Genomic DNA, 25,478 nt, shown 5'->3' with positions numbered 1-25,478 from the left:
CTTTTAATGTTCATAAAAGCTGCTGCAAAAACGCAATGTGTGAACATAGCCTGACCTGTGCAGAAAATCTGTGTATATCTTAAACCGTGACAAATATTCATGTGGGAACAGCGACAAAGGGGAATAACGCATTTAGCAAATTCCTGTCTGATGAATCATCAGTCATTGTGATCTATAAACCCTGAAGGGCAGATGATGAAGCAGCATAAGCCCCTTTCACAATCATTTTTTTTCGACGGATCCTTTGCAGATTGTGTAAAAACTGAGTCGTACAAGATTTTTCAGGCCAATGGTTATTTGCTGTTTAAAACCCAAATCACTCCATTGAGAGCAGTTAATTTACACCCCATCTGAGCATGGTCAATAACAAAAAAACAGATCCGTCACCAGATTCCGTCATTTGACGGATGACGATGGATCCTGCGTTCATAGGCTTCCAATCTATGGATCCGTCGCTGTCCATTTTTTCGACGTACATAAAAAAGGTTACTGTGGACGTCGTCTCCGTCCAATGGACAAACATTTTTCAACGATTCCGTCGGACGGATGAAACGTGAGGCCACCCGTCGCACTCTGTCGCTAATACAAGTCAATCAGAAAAAAACTGATCCAGCGCTGGATCCGTTTATTTAAAAATTTGACGGATTGTGACTGATGGAAAAAAAACGGATGTGTGAAAGGGGCCTAAGTGACGCATGAGGCAGTGCCACGTCTGAAAGACTTTCCAGAATGCGGACTTTCCACACTTCAATGATACGTATGTTTCTATTTCCCGCCTCTTCTATTTTATAAAATGAATAATAAAAAAACACCGAAAAATTACAAATTATATTCAAAAATCTCCAACTTAGTATTCACTGCACCATAAAATCCCTCCCCAGCCCCTCCACCACCACCTCGCAGGGTGACGTAGCGGACAGTGACAGGAGCGGCTGAGGCAGAGCTGGGCGCCATTTTGCGCTGTGTGAGGTAAGTCAGCAGAAAGTAAATCCTCCATGTTCCTTTTCGGCAAAGTGTTAGAAAGACCGCAGGGTGAGGGGGAAAAAAACACAAATCCTGGAGCCGTGCGATAGTCGTATCTCATCACATAGAAAAACTGAGGAGAAGGGCCAAAATGTCGGCGGTCCTGAGTGTGTGAGCGCTGAGGAAGAGCTCGACTGCATAGTGACTTCCCCGAGCCCGGTACCGAGGGCTCTGCCTGGCGCTGACACAAGCATGATATGATAAGGCTTTCATGGAGATTTCGTAAGTTATTAGGGGAGGTTTGAGGCGTGGTAATGGCGGGCGTGTATAAGAGCCGCATATTTAGTGAACTGACTGCTGCATGTCCGGGTGGCGACATTCCTGACTCTGAGTCAAAAAGAGTCCACAGGAATGTGTCTGCTGCTGGCATTACCGGGGTAAGTTACCTCAGCCTTACTATACGTGCATGCAGATATACACGGGAGTGCACCTCACTGTATACATATATACACGGCGGCATGCACCCCACCTCAGCCCCCCTTGTATACATACATACATACATACATGGCATTGTGCACCCCACCTCAGCCCCCCTGTATACATATATACATGGCAGCACGCATCCCACCTCAGCCCCCCTGTATACATATATACTTGGCGGTGTGCACCCCACCTCATCCTCACTGTATACATATATACACGGGAGTGCACACCACCTCATCCTCACTGTATACATATATACACGGGAGTGCACACCACCTCATCCTCACTGTATACATGACGGTGTGCACCCCACCTCAGCCCCCCTGTATACATATATACATGGCAGCACGCATCCCACCTCAGCCCCCCTGTATACATATATACTTGGCGGTGTGCACACTACCTCATCCTCACTGTATACATATATACACGGGAGTGCACACCACCTCATCCTCACTGTATACATATATACACGGGAGTGCACACCACCTCATCCTCACTGTATACATGACGGTGTGCACCCCACCTCAGCCCCCCTGTATACATATATACACGGGAGTGTGCACCACCTCATCCTCACTGTATACATATATACATGGCATTGTGCACCCCACCTCAGCCCCCTGTATACATATATACATGGCATTGTGCACCCCACCTCAGCCCCCCTGTATACATATATACATGGCATTGTGCACCCCACCTCAGCCCCCCTGTATACATATATACATGGCATTGTGCACCCCACCTCAGCCCACCTGTATACATATATACACGGGAGTGTGCACCACCTCATCCTCACTGTATACATATATACATGGCATTGTGCACCCCACCTCAGCCCCCCTGTATACATATATACATGGCATTGTGCACCCCACCTCAGCCCCCCTGTATACATATATACATGGCATTGTGCACCCCACCTCAGCCCCCCTGTATACATATATACATGGCATTGTGCACCCCACCTCAGCCCCCCTGTATACATATATACATGGCATTGTGCACCCCACCTCAGCCCCCCTGTATACATATATACATGGCATTGTGCACCCCACCTCAGCCCCCCTGTATACATATATACATGGCATTGTGCACCCCACCTCAGCCCCCCTGTATACATATATACATGGCGGCATGCACCCCACCTCAGCCTCCCTGTATTCATATATACATGTATACATGGTGGTACATACATACACGGGAGTGCACACCACTGTATACATATATACACGGCGGAGTGCACCCCACCTCATCCTCACTGTATATGTACACACGGTATGCACCTCACCTCTCGCCCTCCCCAGCCTGAGAATATCGGGCCGCCACTGTGTGTTTACCTCAGCTGGACGGTAAAAATACGGCGGAGCCCACGTTTTTTTTTTTTTTATTTTTAACATGTATGTTTGATTTCTATGTGCATTCTATGTGTGTGTGTGTGTGTCTGATCTGTGTGTGTGTTTACTCAGCTTCCTCTTACGGTCATAATGACATCACTTCCCTGCAAAACGCAGGGCAGTGATGAACATTATGTCCGCAAAACGCGAAATACCGCAGGGAATAACGCAGGAAAACGCAATGAAACGCACATAATTTGCTACCTGCGTTATTTCCTGCGGGATTTCACGATTACATTACAGTCAATGGAGTGAAATGCTGCAGCTGCATGCAGAAAAGAAGTGATATGCAATTCTTTTTGCTGCGGGAATCCCGCAGCAAAACCTGTAGCTGTTAAAATCCGCCTAGTGCGCACAGCATTTTTTTTTTTTCCCATAGGTTTTGCTGGTGAATCACTGCAGAAAGGTTATGAAAATTTTCTGCAACGAAACATGCAGCAAATCCGCGGTAAAATCCACCTTGTGCGCACATAGCCTTATGCCTTAAAACTACTGCAACAGCATGTCCATCATGAACTGTCCTCCTCCTGCTCCCTCTTTGACCGGATACAATCTGGCTTCCAACTGCATCATTCCATTGAAACTGCCCTAACTAAAGTCACCAATGACTTACTAACCGCCAAAGCCAAGCGACACTGCTCTGTCCTCCGAAGACTTGTCTTCTGCCTTTGACACTGTAGACCTTTCCCTCTTGCTACAGATTCTCTCATTAATATCAGACTTGGCACTATCCTGGATCACTTCATATCGAACGGGCTGGACTTTCAGCGTCTCCCTCACACACTACCTCCTCATATTGCCCCCTATCTGTAGGTGTCACCCTAAAGGCCCTGTCACACACAGAGATACATCTGTGGCAGATCTGTGGTTGCAGTGAAATTGTGGACAATCAGTGCCAGGTTTGTGGCTGTGTACAAATGGAACAATATGTCCATGATTTCACTGCAACCACAGATCTGCCAAAGATTTATCCCTGTGTGTCACGGGGCCTTAAGGTTCGGTTCAGTTCTTCATCTATACATTTGGCCTGGGACACCTTTATAGAGTCTTACAGCTTTCAGTATCATATCTATGCTGATGATACACAGATCTACTCTTTGGACCATATATTGCCTCGTAACTAACCAAAATCCTACAATGTCTGTCCTCTATTTCATCATTCTTTTCTGCTCAATTTCTAAAACTGAACATGGACAAAACAGAATTCATCATCTTCCCCCCCTCATTTCTTCCTACCCCTCCACCAGACCTATCCATCAAAGTCATGGGCTGCTCATTCTCCACAGTCCCACAAGCTACCTGCCTGGGGGTAACCCTCGACTCTGCTTTCTCCTTCAAGCCACATATCCAACCACTTTTCTCCGCCTGCCGACTCCAATTCAAAAATATATTCTGGATTCGTACATTTCTTCACCAAAAATCTGCTAAAATACTAGTGCATGCCCCCATCATCTCCCGCCTCGACTACTGCAACCTCCTGCTCTCTTGACACTCTTCTAACACTCTCGCACCCCTACAATTTATCCTAAACTCTGCTGCCTGACTAATCCATCTGTCTCCTCTCTATTCTTCGGCCAATCTCTTCCCTGGCTTGCCATTGCCTAAAGACTCCAGTTTAAAACACTAACCACGACATACAAAGCATCTACAACCTGTCTCCTCCATACATCTGTGACCTAGTCTCTCGGTACCTAACTGTATGCAACCTTTGATCCTCACAAGATCTCCTTCTCTCCTGCCCTCTTATCTCTTCTTCCCTCAATTGCATAAAAGACTTGTCCCTTGCATACCCACACTCTGGAACTCTCTGCCCCACCATATCACTCTCGCCGATACCTACCATGGAAACCTTCAAATGAAACCTGAAGACCCACCTCTTCCAACAAGCCTACAATCTGCAGTAACCCTCAGTCCACTGTACCACCGCACAACCAGCACTACCTTCGCATACTGTATTCTCACACAAAGCTTGTAGACGGAGTAGCGATGGGTGAACCCGAACTATAAAGTTTGGGACGTCTGTAACAAACAGTGTTCATGCATACAGTCCCGAACACGAGTTTTCCTGGGAAGCTTGTCTTACAGTTCTGGTCCAGGAGCTGTAAAAAAAAAAAAAAAAGCACATTATTAAAAAGCATTATGATTATACTTACAGGTCCCGCAACATGACCCGTTACCTCCCGGCTGCTGCTGCTTCTGCTTCCGGGTCCAATCATTAACGTTCGGGAGTATTTACTTCACTGCTGTCACTCAGCAGGTCGCAGAGATGTCAGGGTTCACCTGAGTTGAACTCGATTGAACTTTGACAGGGTATGATTCCACTTGGATATGACTCGTGCGAGTCTCTCATTGGTATCACCTAACACGGCGCACACGCCAGTGACAGGAGGGGGTCGACTGCATGTATTTCAATGCAGCTGAGCCGCCCCGGTCAGGAGAGTGTGCGGCTGTGGCGGGTGATACCAATGTGAGACTGAATGAGTCATACGCAAGTGGAACTCCGGCCTCAGTGTCAACCTGCTTCTTGTCTGTACAGAGCGCCATTTCCAGAAGAGGCCGCGGTTTTTAGTGTGGGGGCCCAGAACATTTGGGCCTTACCACGCTGAGAATCCCAGTCCCCAGCTGCCTGGTTTTACCTGACTGGCGATCAAAATACGGAGGGAGCCCACGCTTTTTTTTTTTTTTTTTTAATAAATTAATAGGCTTCCTGTACTTTGTCAGCCAAGGTAAAGCCAGGCAGATGGGGGAGGTGGCAGCCCGTAGCCGTCTGCTTTATCTGCGCTGAGAACCAAAAATACCACGGAGCGCTACGTCATTTTTTTTCATTATTTATTGGTATACTACTATATGTGTGAGGGACCCAACAGCCAGTCACAGATGCTATCAGAGTGGGCGTCTGTGATTGGATGCTAGAGTAACCTGAAACCAGCCCATACATTCTAGCATCTAGAATGTATGGGTAGATTCCAGGTTACTCCCAACAGCCAATCGCAGACGCCCATTCTGCGTGACCGCGTCTGTGATTGGCTGTTGGGTCCCTCACACATTTATTTTTACACTAATTAAAAAAAAAAAAAATGACACAGCACTTCACACAACTGTCTATACAAAGCGAGAAGCAGGCTGAGGCTGGAGTTCCACTTGCGTATGTTATGCTAATTTAGTTTTAAGTTCATCAGAGCTGAACTGTGCACAAGGTCATCTCGTCCTTAAAGTAAGAAGCTTTCCAACCATATTGGATGGTAAAAAAAAAAAAATATGCCTAAGCTTCATTCCAGCAGAGTTAAAAATACCTGTGGTGTTGTTTTTTTTGTTTTTTAATAAGCATTTTAGATTAAAATGTATTGTGAAAAATATTTATAACTCATTATCAATAAATGAGAACTAAGTTTTAGTCTGAGACATTACATTTTTAAATTCGGAACACGGCTGAAAGTTTCTTGCTTTAGGCCAGGGGTCTCAAACGCGGCCCGCTGGCCGCATGCGGCCCCTCAGGCTGCTTCGTGCGGCCCCCAGGCCCGTGCCCCTGTTCACTATCGCAGCAGGTGCAGGGGCCGCAGCCACTGTCTACGCTTTATGTCAGATGAATGTTTTGCAGGCGCTGCGCTCTCGCGCCGGCAATACAATCATCTGACATAAATCACTGACACTGCACCGGCTGCGATAGTGAACAGGGGCACGGGCCTGGGGGCTGCACGAAGCAGAGATGAGGCTCACTGGTACTTAAGGACTCATGACGCACCCAGGATGTCATGGCGAAATCACAGCCCCGGAGCCCCGGTGGCTGCGATTGCTTTGCAAATACCTTAGATTCGGGGAGGAGGGGACCTCTGCCTGACTTCAGGAGGGGTGGTGTCTCCTCCCCGGACCTACGGAGGCTGTGATTGGCTGAGCGGCGTTCGTCAGCCAATCACAGCCACTGTAATGTTTAAGCCATTGAAAAAGGCTGAAACATTGAAATCCAGCCATGGTCAGTGCAGCTGTAGCACCGATCGTTGGCTGGAGCTGGGTGACCTCAGTTTCACCCGCCCCCAGCTCTGATTGGAGAGACCGGCCTTGTGACCGATCTATCCAATCACTGTGGATCTGGGGCCGGAGACCGCTCCCCTCAGCTTCACTCCGGCGTCTGTGGAAGGTGAGGAGAGCAATCGTTAAGTTATAGCCACTGCCCCCCCCCCCCCATTACTACAGGATGGGGACAAAGTGCGCAGATTACTATGGGATGGGGATAAGGCTGGGGACATTACTATAGGATGGGGACATTACAAGGATGGACACAATACTATTGGATGGGGACATTATTACTATAGGATGGGGACTCGGTGAGCACATTACTATAGGATGGGGACTCGGTGAGCACATTACTATAGGATGGGGACTCGGTGAGCACATTACTATAGGATGGGCACAGTACTACAGGATAGGGCCATTACTACAAGGGGGCAAGGATGGGAAACATTACTTTAGAATAGGGATAATGCTGGGGACATTACTATAGGATGGGGACAAGGTTGGCACATTACTATAGAATGGGGACATTACTATAGGATGGGACAGTACTATAGGATGTTGACTTTGCTACAAGGGGACAAGTATGGGGAACATTACTATAGATTGGGGACATTACTATAGGATGGGGACAAGGATGAACACATTAGTACAGGATAGGCACATTACGATAAGATGGGGACATTACTATAGGATGGGGATAAGGATGGGCACATTACTATAACATGGGGACAAGGATGAGGCACATTACTACATGATGGGGACAAGGATGGGGACAAGGATGAGCACATTACTGAGGGATGGGGACTAGGATGGGGCACAATACTACAAGGGAACAAGGATGGGAACATTACTAAAAGATGTTGGTCAAAATTTCTATATAGTGCTAATCGTAAGACTATTAGTTGCAAGAAAGGAATAAAATGTAAAAAAAAAGAATTTTTTTTTGTATTTAAACAAAGAATGTGCACGTTTGCTATAATAGACAAGTGAAAATGTTCAAAATCAGTGATCCAAAAGTGTGTAAAAAAAAACAAAAAAAAAAAAAAACTTATTATACAGTTAGGTCCAGAAATATTTGGACAGTGACACAATTTTCGCGAGTTGGGCTCTGCATGCCACCACATTGGATTTGAAATGAAACCTCTACAACAGAATTCAAGTGCAGATTGTAACGTTTAATTTGAAGGTCTGAACAAAAATATCTGATAGAAATTGTAGGAATTGTACACATTTCTTTACAAACACTCCACATTTTAGGAGGTCAAAAGTAATTGGACAAATAAACCAAACCCAAACAAAATATTTTTATTTTCATTATTTTGTTGCGAATCCTTTGGAGTCAATCACTGCCTTAAGTCTGGAACCCATGGACATCACCAAACGCTGGGTTTCCTCCTTCTTAATGCTTTGCCAGGCCTTTACAGCCGCAGCCTTCAGGTCTTGCTTGTTTGTGGGTCTTTCCGTCTTAAGTCTGGATTTGAGCAAGTGAAATGCATGCTCAATTGGGTTAAGATCTGGTGATTGACTTGGCCATTGCAGAATGTTCCACTTTTTTGCACTCATGAACTCCTGGGTAGCTTTGGCTGTATGCTTGGGGTCATTGTCCATCTGTACTATGAAGCGCCGTCCGCCGATCAACTTTGCGGCATTTGGCTGAATCTGGGCTGAAAGTATATCCCTGTACACTTCAGAATTCATCCGGCTACTCTTGTCTGCTGTTATGTCATCAATAAACACAAGTGACCCAGTGCCATTGAAAGCCATGCATGCCCATGCCATCACGTTGCCTCCACCATGTTTTACAGAGGATGTGGTGTGCCTTGGATCATGTGCCGTTCCCTTTCTTCTCCAAACTTTTTTCTTCCCATCATTCTGGTACAGGTTGATCTTGGTCTCATCTGTCCATAGAATACTTTTCCAGAACTGAGCTGGCTTCATGAGGTGTTTTTCAGCAAATTTAACTCTGGCCTGTCTATTTTTGGAATTGATGAATGGTTTGCATCTAGATGTGAACCCTTTGTATTTACTTTCATGGAGTCTTCTCTTTACTGTTGACTTAGAGACAGATACACCTACTTCACTGAGAGTGTTCTGGACTTCAGTTGATGTTGTGAACGGGTTCTTCTTCACCAAAAAAAGTATGCGGCGATCATCCACCACTGTTGTCATCCGTGGACGCCCAGGCCTTTTTGAGTTCCCAAGCTCACCAGTCAATTCCTTTTTTCTCAGAATGTACCCGACTGTTGATTTTGCTACTCCAAGCATGTCTGCTATCTCTCTGATGGATTTTTTTTCTTTTTTTTTCAGCCTCAGGATGTTCTGCTTCACCTCAATTGAGAGTTCCTTAGACCGCATGTTGTCTGGTCACAGCAACAGCTTCCAAATGCAAAACCACACACCTGTAATCAACCCCAGACCTTTTAACTAATTCATTGATTACAGGTTAACGAGGGAGACGCATTCAGAGTTAATTGCAGCCCTTAGAGTCCCTTGTCCAATTACTTTTGGTCCCTTGAAAAAGAGGAGGCTATGCATTACAGAGCTATGATTCCTAAACCATTTCTCCGATTTGGATGTGAAAACTCTCATATTGCAGCTGGGAGTGTGCACTTTCAGCCCATATTATATATATAATTGTATTTCTGAACATGTTTTTGTAAACAGCTGAAATAACTAAACTTGTGTCACTCTCCAAATATTTCTGGACCTAACTGTATATAGTACCAATAAAAATGTCACTTTGTCCTGCAAAGAATGCGGCCCCCCAAATTATTTTTTTTTCCTCTGTGCGGCCCATACACCCAGCAGAGTTTGAGACCCCTGCTTTAGGCCATTCTTCCTTCACACTGAGCATACATAAGCCCTTCCTCCCCCCCCATACCAGGGATCATTAGAGTTTCACCCAGGGTGATCTGGTTCATACTTTACATGTATTTTGTCTTCACCCTGCCTGTGATTCACAGTTTAGTTTAAAACGAGCTACACCAACGAGAGGCAAAACATAAATACAGAAATAAAAATGTACGTAACCTGATTTATTTAGTAGATGCAGAAAATCTGGAACATCAAAAACTCATTTTGGGACCGTAGCCTTTAAATCTATTTTTTTTTTCTCTTGCAGATTGTAAACAGGTGCAAGAAAAAAAAACCATCTACCTATCAGCTTCGTTATTTTTTTTACGGTGTTTTCAGAAGTATGCAATGCTAAAGGCCTAACTCTGAGGGGAAGTCCTATTCTGGGAGGTAGTAGTGCTTTCTGGCTTTTTTTTTTTTTTCTTTCTGCCAATGAATGAATTTTTTTGTTTTTTTTTGTTCAAACACTAACCTATATTCAAAACCCCAACCCACCCACATATGCGTCCAACTGAGGAGATGCACTACAGTTGAAAAGTTTAGGGTCACTTAGATATTTCCTTAATTTTGAAAGAAAAGCACTTTTTTTTTTTTTTCAATGAAGCTAACAAATTAAACAGAAATACACGCTATACATTAATGTGGTAAATGACTATTCTAGCTTCAAACGTCTGGTTTTCAATGCAATATCTACATAGGTGTATAGAGGCCCATTTCCAACAACCACCACTCCAGTGTTCTAATGGTACATTGTGTTTGCTAACTGTTAGAAGGCTAATGGATGTTTAGTAATCCCTTGAAAACCCTTGTGCAAGTATGTTTACACAGTTGAACAGTTTTGCTGATTAGAGAAGCTATAAAACTGACCTTCCTTTGAGCTAGTTGAGAATCTGAAGCATTACATTAGTTGGTTCCATTAAACTCTCAAAATGGCCAGAAAAGGAGAACTTTCATGTGAAACTCGACAGTCTATTCTTGTTCTTAGAACTGAAGGATATTCCATGCGAGCAATTGCCAAGAAACTGAAGATTTCCTACAACGGTGTGTACTACTCCCTTCAGAGGAGAGCACAAACAGGCACTATCCAGAGTCGAAAGAGAACTGGGAGGCCCCGCTGCACAACTGAGGAACAAGACCAGTACATTAGAGTGTCTAGTTTGAGAAATCGACGCCTCACAGGTCCTCAACTGGCAGCTTCATTAAATAGTACCCGCAAAACGCCAGTGTCAACATCTACAGTGAAGAGGCGACTCCGGGATGTTGACCTTCAGGGCAGAGTGGCAAAGAAAAAGTCATATCTGACACTGGCTAATAAAAGGAAAAGTAGCAAAGAAAAAGCTGTATCTGAGACTGACTAATAAAAGGAAAAGATTAATATGGGCAAAAGAACACAGACATTGGACAGATGAATCGAAGTTTGAGATGTTTGGATCACACAGAAGAACATTTGTGAGACGCAGAACTGTTAGGATGAACACTTAACCAGGGTTCACTAGTATTGCCTACTGCCTGATTGTAATTGGTGTGGATCGAGTGCATGCTTGAAAAATGAGATCAGACACAGTTGGATATTCCTCTTTCCTCGATTTGAGGTTGGCCCAAAAAACAGAGATTTATTCAAGAACATGCCTTTATAAAAACTAGGAAAAGGGGCATGGTCAGGCCTAGAGTGGGCATACTTGGATGTGTCCATTGGTCAGTGGGTTGAACAATGTGTTAGTCCATGAGCTGATTGGTGGGCATCATCGTAGGCTGGTCTATGACGTCATTGGACAGATCCATGGTGATGCTGATGGGAGGGACTTCATCTGGTGGATCCATGCTGATGGGAGGGTCTATGATGTCATCGATGGCCATCTTAGTTATATTTGAAAACCTGGCTCATGTAAGGCAAATTTAACACATTTCCCACAATTCCCTGTCAAGAGGTTAATTCATTTGATCCAATGGCCCTCCTCAACAAAACAACTGAAAAGATGCTGGAAGAGTGCCTGACACCATCTGTCAAGCATGGTGGAGGTAATGAGATGGTCTGGGGTTGCTTTGGTGGTGGTAAAGTGGGAGATTTGTACAAGATAAAAGGGATTTTGAATAAGGAAAGCTATGGCTATGTTCACACAGGGAATCTTTTTCTGCGTTTTTGGTGCGTTTTTGAGGTCACAAAGATGCAGCAAAATGCATGCATCCTTCTCCCAGCAAAGTTTGAGATTTTGATTTTGCTGTCCACACTGGGCATCTTTTCTTGGCTGCATCTTGGCTATGTTTTTCAAGATGCAGCATGTCAATTCTTTTTGTATTTTTACTGCGTTTTTGATCCCTCCAGTCAATAATTTGACCTAAAAAAACACTCTGGGCAAAACGCATTGTGTTTTTTGCCGCGGTGCGTTTCTTGTGGGTTTTTGTTTGTGTTTTTTTTTTTTTACAAAAATGCTGCATTTTTTTTAGTTACAAAAGATGCCCTGTGTGAACTTAGCCTATCACACCATTTTGCAACACCATACCCAGTGGACAGCGCTTGATTGGAGCCAATTTCATCCTACAATAGGACAATGTCCCAAAGCACACCTCCAAATTATGCATGAACTATTTAGGGAAGAAGCAGGTAGCTGGTATGCTATCTGTAATGGAGTGGCCAGCCCAGTCACCAGATCTCAACCCTATTGAGCTGTTGTGGGAGCAGCTTAACAGTATGGTGCGCAAAAAGTACCCATCAAGCCAATCCAACTTGTGGGAGGGGGGAAGCATGGGGTGAAATATCTCCAGATTACCTCCGCAAATTAACAGCTAGAATGCCAAAGGTCTGCAAAGATGGAATTGCTGCAAAGGAGCATTCTGTGACGAAAGCAAAGTTTGAGGAGAAAATTATTTCAAGTAAAAATAAATATTTCTAACCTCGTCAATGTCTGGACTATATTTTCTGTTCATTATGCAACTCGTTTGATAAATAAGTGTGTTTGTTTTTTTTTTTGTTTTGTTTTTTTTCATGGAAAAGACAAAATTGTCTGGATGACCCCACACTTTTGAACTGTAGTGTATAATAATTAATGGATGACCATGTAACTGTCTTTTTTACATTTTAAGATCTCTGATGTTGAAAAATTGATAGATTATTTTCAACCTTTAATATTTTTTTTTTCTATTATACATGCACAGCCATCTTGTTTTTAGCTTAAAGGAATAACCTGCGTCGCTAACTGTCGTGATAGGAAAGATTTTCTGATGTTGCACTTGGGTCGACTTTTAGTTTGCAGGTGAGCTAGTTCCGGCACATTGCCAGCGATGTGTTGTATGTAAACCTGAAATATAAGGAGAGTGGCTTCATTATTCTTTTAGCTGCAAAAGTTGACTGTTTCAGTATGTAGAAATAGCCTCTACGGTTACATAGCGGTTAGTTGGGGTTTTTGGGTAGGCACAGAACGACCTCCCAGAAGGACTTCCCCTCTTTTTCTTTTCACACAGCAATATGCAAGATTTGAACAGCAGCCCGTTTTTGGCAAATTTGCTGAAGTCTACGCCGAGCATGAATACCATAACTATGGAGCTCTCATGTGAACTTTATCGGATGTCTACTTTTTCTAAATTTCCAATAAACGCCCCGGTATCTGAACGCAGCCTGGCCAAGGCAGGCTTTTATTCCATCGGCAGTGACGACAAGGTGAAATGCTTCAACTGCGGCCTAATGCTCGATAACTGGAAGAAAGGAGACAATGCAATCGAAAAGCATAAAATGCTCTATCCAAGTTGCAGTTTTATCCAGAATGTATCATCGATCAATCTCGGGGCTTCTATAAATTCTGCCTTTTCTTCTCCTATAAGTAATCAGACACATTCAGCCTCTTGTGAAGAAGAGACTGGGTTCTTCAGTGGATCTTTTTCAAGTGTTCCTAATCTATCCGTTTCAAGAGCCGTCGAGGACCAATCTCATGAAAGGGGCGATAACAGCACCTCCTTTATGTACACAGAGGAGGCTAGGCTGGGCACGTTTACAAACTGGAATCTTAGTTTTCTCGCTCCTACAGAACTTTCCAAAGCCGGGTTTTACTACGTTGGTCCCGGAGATAAAGTGGCTTGTTTCACTTGTGATGGAAAATTAAGTAATTGGGAAGCCAAAGATAATGCCATGTCTGAGCACCGACGACACTTTCCACATTGTTCATTTGTGAGCAATAGCGCAAGACCTTCCTTAAGATGCAGTGTTTCTAATGTCAGCATGCAGACCACCTCGTCAAGACTTAAAACCTTTCTAAACTGGCCATCAAGGATCCCAGTGACGCCGAACAAACTGGCAGAAGCTGGCTTTTATTATGTTGGTAAGTACTGTGAAGTAATAAACCATATTCTCATGCAACCATGATTAAATATAGCCTACCTTTTTGGATCTACAGCCCATATGCAGATCATTGTATCTCCATGGTTACAGACTTTTTTGTCAGTCTCTGGCATATGTCCCCTATTTGTTTACCCAGTAAATGTAGGTTAGCAGGCAGTAATGGAAAGGGAGTACCACTGCAATTTAACACTGGGTTTATTGTCTGTCTGCCATGTAAACAGGTCTGTTAACAGCAGGACCTCTAATTACAAATATAGTAATCCAGAGCAATACATAATCTTTAATTAAAACAGGAATGATGTATAATTTTAGTTTTTCAACTTAACAGACCTTCCTTCGTTCTCTTGTAGGGCGTAATGATGATGTAAAATGCTTTTGTTGTGATGGTGGTTTGAGATGCTGGGAGTCGGGAGATGATCCATGGGTTGAACATGCAAAGTGGTTTCCGAGGTATTTATTACCTTTTCAGGTGACCTAGTAAATGTCAGTCTTCACAAGCCAAATAACTTATTAAAAGGTCATATGCCCCCTCTCCCTCAAAATAAACAAAATTTAGCTTTCTCAATTGACTATTAAAAAGGCCTTTTATTTTTTCCACTTGGTAAAACCATTCATAGAACCATTGGTGAATGTGCAGTCGCTGAGAACCTAAAGTCCTCCGACTTCTCTTGCTATATGACGGCAGTAAGAAGAAGCAATTTGTATGGAGGTTAGGCCACCCATGCATACGACAACTTCCTTTTAGTTTCAGAAACATCGGAAGATGGATCCTTTTTTGGGCTCCACATTTTAAAAAGGATATTCATAAGTTAGTCCGTTCAGAGAGGGCAACTAGATTATTACAAGGAATGAAAGCATCCCATATGTTGAGGTTGGAAAAGGTGGGCTTGTTTAGTTTAGAAATAAACTAAACGTCTAAAAGGAGATCTTTTTTATATGTATAAATATGTGGGATCAATACAAAGGACTGGCACATGACTTATGCTTTTCGAAGATCATACTAAGGACCAGGGAACACTCGCTACGAGTGGAAGAAAAGCGATTCCGGCAGCCAAACAGGAAAGGGTTCTTTACAGTTAGGGCATTCCACAGTCTGACTGTTCTAACAGCTTTTCTTTTTGAAACAAAAAAAAACAAAACTGGATGATTCCCTGAGCACACACAACATTGTGGGTTATAGATAATTTAGTGACAAAGTGTAATTGGTGGAGGAAGGTTTAACTTTATGGACCTTGGCTGTTGTCCGTTTTTGTTTTGGGGTGTTTTTTTTTTTTCTTCTTCTTCCAACCTATGTAATATTTCTTTGTCGCTCCTTATTGGGAGACCCAGACAATTGGGTGTATAGCTATGCCTCCGGAGGCCACACAAAGTATTACACTAAAAGTGTAAAGCCCCTCCCCTTCAGCCTATACACCCCCCGTGCTGCCACGGGCTCATCAGTTTTTATGCTTTGTGCGAAGGAGGTCAGACATGCACGCATAGCTCCACAGCTTAGTCAGCAGCAGCTGCTGACTATGTCGGATGGAAGAAAAGAGGGCCCATAACAGGGCCCCCAGCATGCTCCCTTCTCACCCCACTCTTGTCGGCGGTGTTGTTAAGGTTGAGGTATCCATTGCGGGTACGGAGGCTGGAGCCCACATGCTGCTTTCCTTCCCCATCCCTCAATTAGGGCTCTGGGTGAAGTGGGATCCTTTCGGTCTCCAGGCACAGGAGACCGTGCTCCATCCACAGCTCCTGAGGACCATGCTGGATAGGAGCCGAGTATCGTTCAGGGACATGGCCCTGCTACTTTGAGGTACTCTGTGTCCCCGTGGGGACCGCGCACAGCAACACTCCAGCATTGCTGGGTGTGCTAGTGCACCGGGGACAGCAGCGCTGACTGCGTTTGTGCCATTACACACTTCAGCGTCGCTGAGTGTGTTCGTGTAGGGGGACTGCCGCGCTGACTGCCGCTGCCATGGTTATCACTGCCGCGCGGCTGGGACTGTTAGTGCGCCGGGGACTTCCGCGCCGACCGCGCTTATACGGCGGCCGCGCTTATAACTCGAGTCCCCGGCTTTTGCGGCCTAGTCTCGTTTTCTTCCCGCCCCCAGCCCTGCCAATCAGGGGAAGGGCGGGACGCTGTACAGGACGGCAGCACTGAGGGCTGGAGCATGCTTTGCATACTCCACCCCCCTCACTCTGCACAGTGGGGCACCAGTTCCCGCACTTTTCTGGGTCACGCCCACGGCTCCCTCCTCTCCTAAGGACGCCGGCAGCCATTCCTCTCAGCTCTGCTAACGCTGGAGAGGAGAGACAAGCTCAGGGAGACCCAGGCAGGATTTCTGGTGCCCACACAACCGCTTTGCGCAGGCGGTAAGCAGCACCTGTGGTGCTGGCCCCACTAGTGCAGAAGTGTACTTATAGATTATATGATTATAGACTATACTTTACACTGTATGGTGCACTGTTGATTTTTGTCTATATACCCTCCTGTATTGCTCAGAGGAGACAACAGCATGTCGTCCACAAATAGCAAGGGTGCCAAAGCACAGACTTACTATGCTGCCTGTGCAGCATGTACGGCTATACTGCCGGCAGGTTCCACTGACCCTCATTGTGTGCAATGCTCGGCCCCTGTGGCACTTTCTCAGCCGGAGCCTCTGCTAAGGGTGGCCCAGGGAGAACCACCTGTTAACACTGTCCAGGTGACAGGGACGGAGTTTGCAGTTTTTACTGAAAGACTTTCTGAGACTAGGGCTAAGATATTAGAAGCCTTGCAGTCCAGGCCGGCATCTCAAGCCAGGGGCACTGTGGAATCATTGCCCCCTGGTCCCCCTCAGTTGGAACAGCAATGTCCTCCCGGGGTGTCTCATGGATCCCAGGGTGAGGTCTCTGACACGGACCGCAGCCCCAGACCGATTAAGCGAGCTCGCTATGATATCCCCTCGACATCATCACAATGTTCAGGGTCTCAGCGAGAGGACTCTCTGTATGATGAAGCGGAGGTAGCTGATCAGGATTCTGATCCTGAAGCCGCTCTCAACCTTGATACTCCTGATGGGGACGCCATAGTGAATGATCTTATTGCGTCCATCAATGAAATGTTGGATATTTCTCCCTCAGCTCCTCCAGTGGAGGAGTCAGCCTCTCAGCAGGAGAAATTCCGTTTCAGGTTTCCCAAGCGTACAAAGAGTATGTTTCTGGACCACTCTGACTTCAGAGAGGCAGTCCAGAAACACCGAGCTTGTCCAGATAAGCGTTTTTCCAAGCGCCTTAAGGATACACGTTACCCTTTCCCCCCTGACGTGGTCAAGGGCTGGACTCAGTGTCCCAAGGTGGATCCTCCAATCTCCAGACTTGCGGCTAGATCCATAGTTGCAGTGGAAGATGGAGCTTCACTCAAGGATGCCACTGACAGACAGATGGAGCTCTGGTTGAAATCCATCTATGAAGCTATCGGCGCGTCTTTTGCTCCAGCATTCGCAGCCGTATGGGCACTCCAAGCTATCTCAGCTGGTCAGGCGCAAATTGACGCACTCACACGTACGTCTGCGCCGCAGGTGGCGTCCATAACCTCTCAAACGTCGGCATTTGCGTCCTACGCTATTAATGCTGTCCTGGACTCTGCGAGCCGTACGGCGGTTGCAGCCGACAATTCGGTGGCAATACGCAGGGCCTTGTGGCTGCGGGAATGGAAGGCAGATTCGGCTTCCAAAAAAGTGCTTAACTGGATTGCCATTTTCTGGCGACCGTTTGTTTGGTGAGAGATTGGATGAAATCATCAAACAATCCAAGGGAAAGGAAACATCCTTACCCCAGGCCAAACCAAAAACACCCCAACAGAGGAGGGGACAGTCGAGGTTTCGGTCATTTCGGGGTGCGGGCAGGTCCCAATTCTCCTCGTCCAAAAGGGCGCAGAAGGATCAGAGGAACTCCGACGCATGACGGTCTAAATCACGCCCTAAAAAGACCGCCGGAGGTGCCGCTACTAAGGCGGCTTCCTCATGACTTACGGCCTCCTCACACCGCATCCTCGGTCGGTGGCAGGCTCTCCCGCTTTTGCGACACCTGGCTGCCACAAGTAAAAGACCGTTGGGTGAGAGACATTTTGTCTCACGGTTACAGGATAGAGTTTAGCTCTCGTCCTCCGACTCGATTCTTCAGAACATCTCCGCCTCCCGAGCGAGCCGAGCCTCTTCTGCAGGCGGTGGGCATTCTGAAGGCAGAAGGAGTGGTGGTCCCGGTTCCTCTTCAGCAACAGGGTCACGGTTTCTACTCCAACCTGTTTGTGGTTCCAAAGAAGGACGGGTCCTTCCGTCCTGTTTTGGACCTAAAACTGCTCAACAAACACGTAAGGACCAGGCGGTTCCGGATGGAATCCCTCCGCTCCGTCATCGCCTCAATGTCCCAAGGAGATTTCCTAGCATCGATCGATATCAAGGATGCTTATCTCCACGTACCAATTGCTCCAGAGCATCAGCGCTTCTTGCGCTTCGCCATAGGAGACGAACACCTTCAGTTCGCGGCACTGCCGTTCGGCCTGGCGACAGCCCCAAGGGTTTTCACCAAGGTCATGGCTACAGTAGTTGCGGTACTCCACTCTCAGGGTCACTCAGTGATACCTTACTTAGACGATCTGCTGGTCAAGGCACCCTCTCAAGAGGCATGCCAACACAGCCTCAACGTTACTCTGGAGATTCTCCAGAGTTTCGGGTGGATCATCAATTTTCCAAAGTCAAATCTGACACCGGTCCAATCGCTGACATATCTTGGCATGGAGTTTCATACTCTTCCAGCGATAGTGAAGCTTCCGCTGGACAAACAGCGTTCACTACAGACAGGGGTGCAATCTCTCCTTCAAGGTCGGTCACACCCCTTGAGGCGCCTCATGCACTTCCTGGGGAAGATGGTGGCAGCAATGGAAGCAGTCCCTTTCGCGCAGTTTCACCTGCGTCCACTTCAATGGGACATCCTACGCAAGTGGGACAGGATGCCGACGTCCCTAGACAGGAACGTCTCCCTCTCTCAGGCAACCAAAGCTTCCCTTCGGTGGTGGCTTCTTCCCACCTCATTATCGAAGGGGAAATCCTTCCTACCCCCATCCTGGGCGGTGGTCACGACGGACGCGAGTCTGTCAGGGTGGGGAGCAGTTTTTCTCCACCACAGGGCTCAGGGTACGTGGACTCAGCAGGAGTCCTCACTTCAGATCAATGTTCTGGAGATCAGGGCAGTGTATCTTGCCCTAAAAGCGTTCCAGCAGTGGCTGGAAGGCAAGCAGATCCGAATTCAGTCGGACAACTCCACAGCGGTGGCTTACATCAACCACCAAGGTGGGACACGCAGTCGGCAAGCCTTCCAGGAAGTCCGGCGGATTCTGCTGTGGGTGGAAGCCACAGCATCCACCATATCCGCAGTTCACATCCCGGGCGTAGAAAACTGGGAAGCAGACTTTCTCAGTCGCCAGGGCATGGACGCAGGGGAATGGTCCCTTCACCCGGACGTGTTTCAGGAGATCTGTTGTCGCTGGGGGATGCCGGACGTCGACCTAATGGCGTCACGGCACAACAACAAGGTCCCAACATTCATGGCTCGATCTCAAGATCACAGAGCTCTGGCGGCAGACGCCTTAGTTCAGGATTGGTCGCAGTTTCGGCTTCCTTATGTGTTTCCTCCTCTGGCACTGTTGCCCAGAGTGTTACGCAAGATAAGGGCCGACTGCCGCCGCGTCATCCTCGTCGCTCCAGACTGGCCGAGGAGGTCGTGGTACCCGGATCTGTGGCATCTCACGGTCGGCCAACCGTGGGCACTGCCAGACCGACCAGATTTGCTGTCTCAAGGGCCGTTTTTCCATCTGAATTCTGCGGCCCTCAACCTGACTGTGTGGCCATTGAGTCCTGGATCCTAGCGTCTTCAGGATTATCTCAAGAGGTCATTGCCACTATGAGACAGGCTAGGAAACCAACGTCCGCCAAGATCTACCACAGGACGTGGAAAATATTCCTGTCGTGGTGCTCTGCTCATGGGTTTTCTCCCTGGCCATTTGCCTTGCCCACTTTTCTGTCCTTTCATCTCAATCAGGACATCTCCTTACCCTCGTTTTGTCCTCATCCAGTTCACCAATGTGAAAAGGATTTGCACTTGTTAGATCTGGTGAGAGCACTCAGACTCTACATTTCTCGTACGGCGCCCCTGCGCCGCTCGGATGCACTCTTTGTCCTTGTCGCTGGCCAGCGTAAAGGGACACAAGCTTCCAAGTCAACCCTGGCTCGGTGGATCAAGGAACCAATTCTCGAAGCTTACCGTTCCTCGGGGCTTCCGGTTCCCTCAGGACTGAAGGCCCATTCTACCAGGGCCGTGGGAGCGTCCTGGGCCTTGCGACACCAGGCTACGGCTCAGCAGGTGTGTCAGGCAGCTACCTGGTCGAGCCTGCACACTTTCACGAAACACTATCAGGTGCATACCTATGCTTCCGCAGATGCCAGCCTAGGTAGGCGAGTCCTTCAGGCGGCAGTTGCCCACCTGTAGGACGGAGCCGTTACGGCTCTATTATGAGGTATTATTTACCCACCCAGGGACTGCTTTTGGACGTCCCAATTGTCTGGGTCTCCCAATAAGGAGCGACAAAGAAGGGAATTTTGTTTACTTACCGTAAATTCCTTTTCTTCTAGCTCCAATTGGGAGACCCAGCACCCGCCCCTGTTTTTGTATACACATGTTGTTCATGTTAAATGGTTTCAGTTCTCCGATATTCCTTCGGATTGAATTTACTTTAAACCAGTTTATAATTTTTTCCTCCTCCTTTTTGTACCAAAACTGATGAGCCCGTGGCAGCACGGGGGGTGTATAGGCTGAAGGGGAGGGGCTTTACACTTTTAGTGTAATACTTTGTGTGGCCTCCGGAGGCATAGCTATACACCCAATTGTCTGGGTCTCCCAATTGGAGCTAGAAGAAAAGGAATTTACGGTAAGTAAACAAAATTCCCTTCTTTCAACTATCTTGAGGCAGACTACTAGCTGGGTTTTACATGTGCATTATAATAAATTGTGTTGTAAGTGGTGTAAATTTTTTTTTTTTTCTCTCCCCCGTAGATGTGAGTATTTACTGCATGTGAAAGGTCAGAGCTTTGTAACCGAAATTCAAGACCGATATCCGCATCTTCTAGACCAGGTAAAAAGATTACTATATTTTATTTATTTTTATTTTTTTTGCACATTTCCATGGACTCATTAATGTTGTCTTATAATATAATCCAGGAGCTACTGGGTAATTGTTATAACTGGTTCTGTTGGTATAGGTAAAGGTCCATTATGTATCCGAGCCAATGCAGTAGTTGCAGTTTTCCTAATGACAGACCTGCTTTCTTTATACGCCTCTCTTTATACTAAATGCCACTTTTTTTTTTTTTTTTTTTTTTCCCCCCTCTTACAGATTTTGTCTTCTTCAGACACCCAGAACGAAGCTCAGTATCCACCAAGTAAGTATAATTGAAGTTTCTTTCCAAAGATTTAAACGAAGCCTATTTAGGGCTCAGATAAAAATTTTGTCCATAGAAACAAAGAAATTTCTATCATTAATATTCTGATTTATATCAGATCTCAATGAGAAGTTAGCTATTCCCCTTCTTATGGTCCTGTTTAACTACATTTTCTATGGTGCATTGCTTTTCAACTTGGGAGAAAAAAAAATAATCTAGAAACACAAGAGTAAACATTTTCTATTTCTGTTTTTCCTTGTATTGCCTCCTACTTCCTGTAAAATGCTGACTTCGCGGTTTGCTATGTTAATATTGCAGATGTTTTAAAGCATGCTTCCACTTTCAGCATAAAGGATTAGTTTAGGCCTCTGAAGTATATTTTTATAAATCGCTCCAGTCCACTTTTTTTGCTTTGTATCTGCAGCATTTACCGCACTAAACTAGGCAATGTCCTACTACTACAGTCTACAGTGGCAGGAGTATTATAGGGTCCCGCAGCACTGGCTCACGTCCTGAAGCCGGCAGCGAAGGACAAGGGGTAGGATGCCTAGGTCAGTGCAGCCCGGAGCACATAACTTTGGGCAGTCCATGCTTTGGGGGGAAAAAAAAAACAAAAACCTTTTTTATTTTTTTTATTTTATGACTAGAAATAATTATACGGTTTGTCATGCAGTAGAACATTTCTTCATGCTGAAAAAACGACCCTCCCCTTCATTTATACTTTGTGTAGAATAGATTTTCAGTTGCAAAAAACACTGGCACAGTTTTCAAATGTTTGTTTGTTTTTACTCCCAGTTTTTAGCTTGGGCAACGAAAACAACCAGGATGATGAGGTTTATCTGAACACGCCTGTAGTCCAAAATGTACTGCAGATGGGATTTCTACGACGACTGGTAAAAGAAACTGTACTGAGTAAAATATTAACATCTGGTGAAAATTACAAAGAGATTGAAGAACTGGTCACTGACTTATTATGTGCTCAAAAAGAGCAGACCGAAGAGGAGCGAGACCGGCAAATGGAGCAGAGTTCATCAGGTAATCGCAGCGCAGGACATCAGGATGACTACTTTGCTGTCTGTCTTACTATTGAATTGGAGCTCTGAACTAGTAACCACTATCACCTAACGAAGAATACTGCCTGCTCTCCTGCAGTGAAGTAATTAGACCCCAGAAATGACGCTTCAAAAACTTTAGGATGTATAAAAACAATGGTGGCTGGGCCTATGACTCCTCTACACAGTGGAGGAAACTCCATTGTCGACTGACCTGTGGTGGTACATTAAATACTGCAGTCAAATCGCTATTTTTGCTACAACTTTATGAAAACCATGCCCGCAACAAAGGTTTGAAATTTGGAAAACGTAGAATGGAGTTAGCAGCAATTTGATGTTAGAGCGCCATAAAATCCTAAAATTACAGGAAGTTGGAGACCATGTAACCTTTGTATTATTATTTAACTATTAGGTCTAGAACTCCTTGGTTAGGTATATGGGATATGATTGGTAATAATCCATAACAGAAGATTTTTTTTTTCTTTTTAGATGAGATTATGTTAATTCGAAAAAGTTGGCTTACCTTGTCCCAGCGCATGGCAAATTGCCTTCTAATTGTAGAAGACCTGGTCACCTCAGAGGTCCTTACACCTGCTGAATATGATGCCATAAAGCAGAAAACTCCAATTGCTTTACAAGCCCAAGAGCTGATCGAAATTGTTTTAATAAAAGGACGAAATGCAATTGAATCTTTCAAAACTAGTCTTAATAAGCACGACCCGGGTCTGCACAGAGAGTTATTCAGTAAGTGGAATTTTGTTAACTTATATTTTGATATGACTTTATTAAATATTCACAAAGAACACATCAGAAGTTGAAAGTTTTAGCTTTCCGCCCCCCATTTAATTTGACATATCTCATTTAGAAAATTATGGCAGCAACACATAGAAGTGGCAGACATAGGGCAAATGGAGTCCAGTATATAGCGTAAAACTTCACATTTATTCATTTATTTACTTCCGTAAAATCGCCATAAATAAATGTGAAGTTTTACAATATACGCCTATTTGGCCCGGTTCTTCCAACACTTGAATCCATTTGCCCAGTGTTCTAAAAACCTCTACATAATGCTCGGTATCAATCTGTGTAAGCCACCCCTGCCATAGATACTAATGCATCCCCATACCATCTGAGAGGCAGGAACTGTGCACTGATAACAAATTGGATGGTCCCTTTCTTCTTGCGTCCACAGGACACAGCATCCATGGTTTCAATAAACCATTATACATTTTTTCTTCTGACCACAGAATATTTTTTCCATTTTTGCCTCTTTCCATTAGTAATGAGCTTTGACCCAGGAAAGATGGTATCGTGTCTAAACTGTGAGATATGGTTTCTTCTTTGAACAATAAAGCGTTAACTTACATTGATGCGTTGCACGGCAAACTGTGTTCAGACAATGATTTCTGTAATTGTTCCTGAGCCCATGCAGTGATTTTGTGTAACGGAATCATGCCTCTGTTGCATGCAGGGCCACATGAGGGCTCTTAGATAACGAACATCCAATATTGACCATCGGCCTTCTGCACATGTCTTTCTCAATGATCCCTGAATTTTTTGACGAGATATTCTGTGGTTGGTATATTCAAAGTCTTTGACGTGTTACATTTTTTTTTTTCCATTGTTCCACAATTTATAGATGCAGTTTACAGATTGTTGAACCTCCTAACTATCTTTGCTTTTGAGAGACTCTGCCTCTCAACTTTTTTTTTTTTTTTTTTGTCAAGTGACTTTGGTGAAAATTGACCCCATAGGTTTTTCATTAGTACCACTTATTTTTTCCAGTCTTCTGCTAATCTTGTTCCAACGTTTTTGAGATGTGTTGCTGCCATCAACTTCTAGAGGAATTCATTTTTACAACTGAAGTGGAAAAATAACCAACATTTACCTTCTGATCTGCTCTGTGCTCTGTTGGGAATTACATACAGCTATAAGATTTCCAAATCATTTCATTCTTTTGCTCTACCTTTTACCCAGCATCCCAACTTTTTGGGAAATGTGTGTAATCTAAAATATATATAATTTTTCACTTAAGCACAGTTTCAGTATTCTTATATTTAAATTTGGTGTTGTATAAAACATTTTGTGACCTATTTATTATTTGTATTTATTTTTTCCCTTAATTTAGTTGAACAGTCATTGATATGTCAAGCATCAGAAGGCTATTCAGGTATGCTTACTTTGCTATGTTTTAAAACCCAGTGCTTTGGACATTTGTAATTGATATGTCTTCAGCAGTAAATGTACCGTTGATTGCACTACATATGTATTCCCATATACCAGTAGTATCCTGAGTGTAGTTGTAGCTGTGGGAAATGGACCTGTTTTGTAAATATTTTTACATGTTTAGTGCAAACTAAAAGCTGCATTTGCAGTACCAACAAAGGGTTGAGCATGTCAATTCTTTGTGTTTTTGTAACTTTTTTTTTTCTTCCCCTTTTTCAAGAGAGCAGACTTTTGCTGCAAAAACAAAATAGCCTAATATTCCATAAAATTGTTTTTGTTCTTTTAGCACTAGTTTTTAACCTGTGCATTTTATTTTTATTTTAGATCTTCCAATGGAAGAGCAGTTGAGAAGGTTACAGGAAGAACGGACCTGTAAGATATGTATGGACCAAGAAGTTTCTATAGTGTTTATCCCATGTGGACATTTGGTAGTTTGTAAAGACTGTGCGCCATCTCTCCGGAAATGCCCAATTTGCCGAGGAATAATTAAAGGCACAGTTCGCACATTTCTCTCATAACTGCACGATCTTCCTTTCAGATCTCTTCTGAAAAGCTGCCAAGTCTGGTCCCACATGGATCTGACTTGTAGTAGGAGTTTCTTTTGGGTTCTGTGTTATCTGAACCCATCATTATGGTTTGCCTGTAAACAAACCTACCATGTGACTGTCACATATTTATTCAATAAACTTTTTTATACTTCTAA

The 25,478-nt window shown here is 44.9% G+C and overlaps 1 protein-coding gene across 5 annotated transcripts; it reads left to right on the top strand.

Annotated features, from left to right (window-relative positions):
• The first annotated feature begins 889 nt into the window (after window positions 1-889).
• Window positions 890-25,478, top strand: LOC142292244 (putative inhibitor of apoptosis). 5 transcript variants are annotated; one of them, XM_075337464.1, is made up of 10 exons: window positions 1,301-1,400; window positions 9,979-10,100; window positions 13,170-14,020; window positions 14,391-14,490; window positions 21,112-21,190; window positions 21,452-21,497; window positions 22,293-22,532; window positions 23,039-23,293; window positions 24,678-24,719; window positions 25,100-25,478. In XM_075337464.1, the coding sequence occupies exons 3-10, from the start codon at window positions 13,174-13,176 to the stop codon at window positions 25,291-25,293; spliced, it is 1,803 nt and encodes a 600-aa protein (XP_075193579.1). In that variant the 5' UTR covers window positions 1,301-1,400; window positions 9,979-10,100; window positions 13,170-13,173; the 3' UTR covers window positions 25,294-25,478. The 5 variants fall into 5 exon arrangements, with proteins under 5 accessions (XP_075193577.1, XP_075193580.1, XP_075193578.1 ...); XM_075337462.1 differs by lacking the exon at window positions 1,301-1,400 and adding an exon at window positions 890-969 and having other exon boundaries at window positions 9,979-14,020; XM_075337465.1 differs by lacking the exons at window positions 1,301-1,400; window positions 9,979-10,100 and adding an exon at window positions 942-969.

Source organism: Anomaloglossus baeobatrachus, chromosome 2 (genome assembly GCF_048569485.1).
Source record: "Anomaloglossus baeobatrachus isolate aAnoBae1 chromosome 2, aAnoBae1.hap1, whole genome shotgun sequence".
Classification (NCBI taxonomy): domain Eukaryota; kingdom Metazoa; phylum Chordata; class Amphibia; order Anura; family Aromobatidae; genus Anomaloglossus; species Anomaloglossus baeobatrachus.
This window is presented reverse-complemented; position numbering and strand designations above follow the sequence as displayed.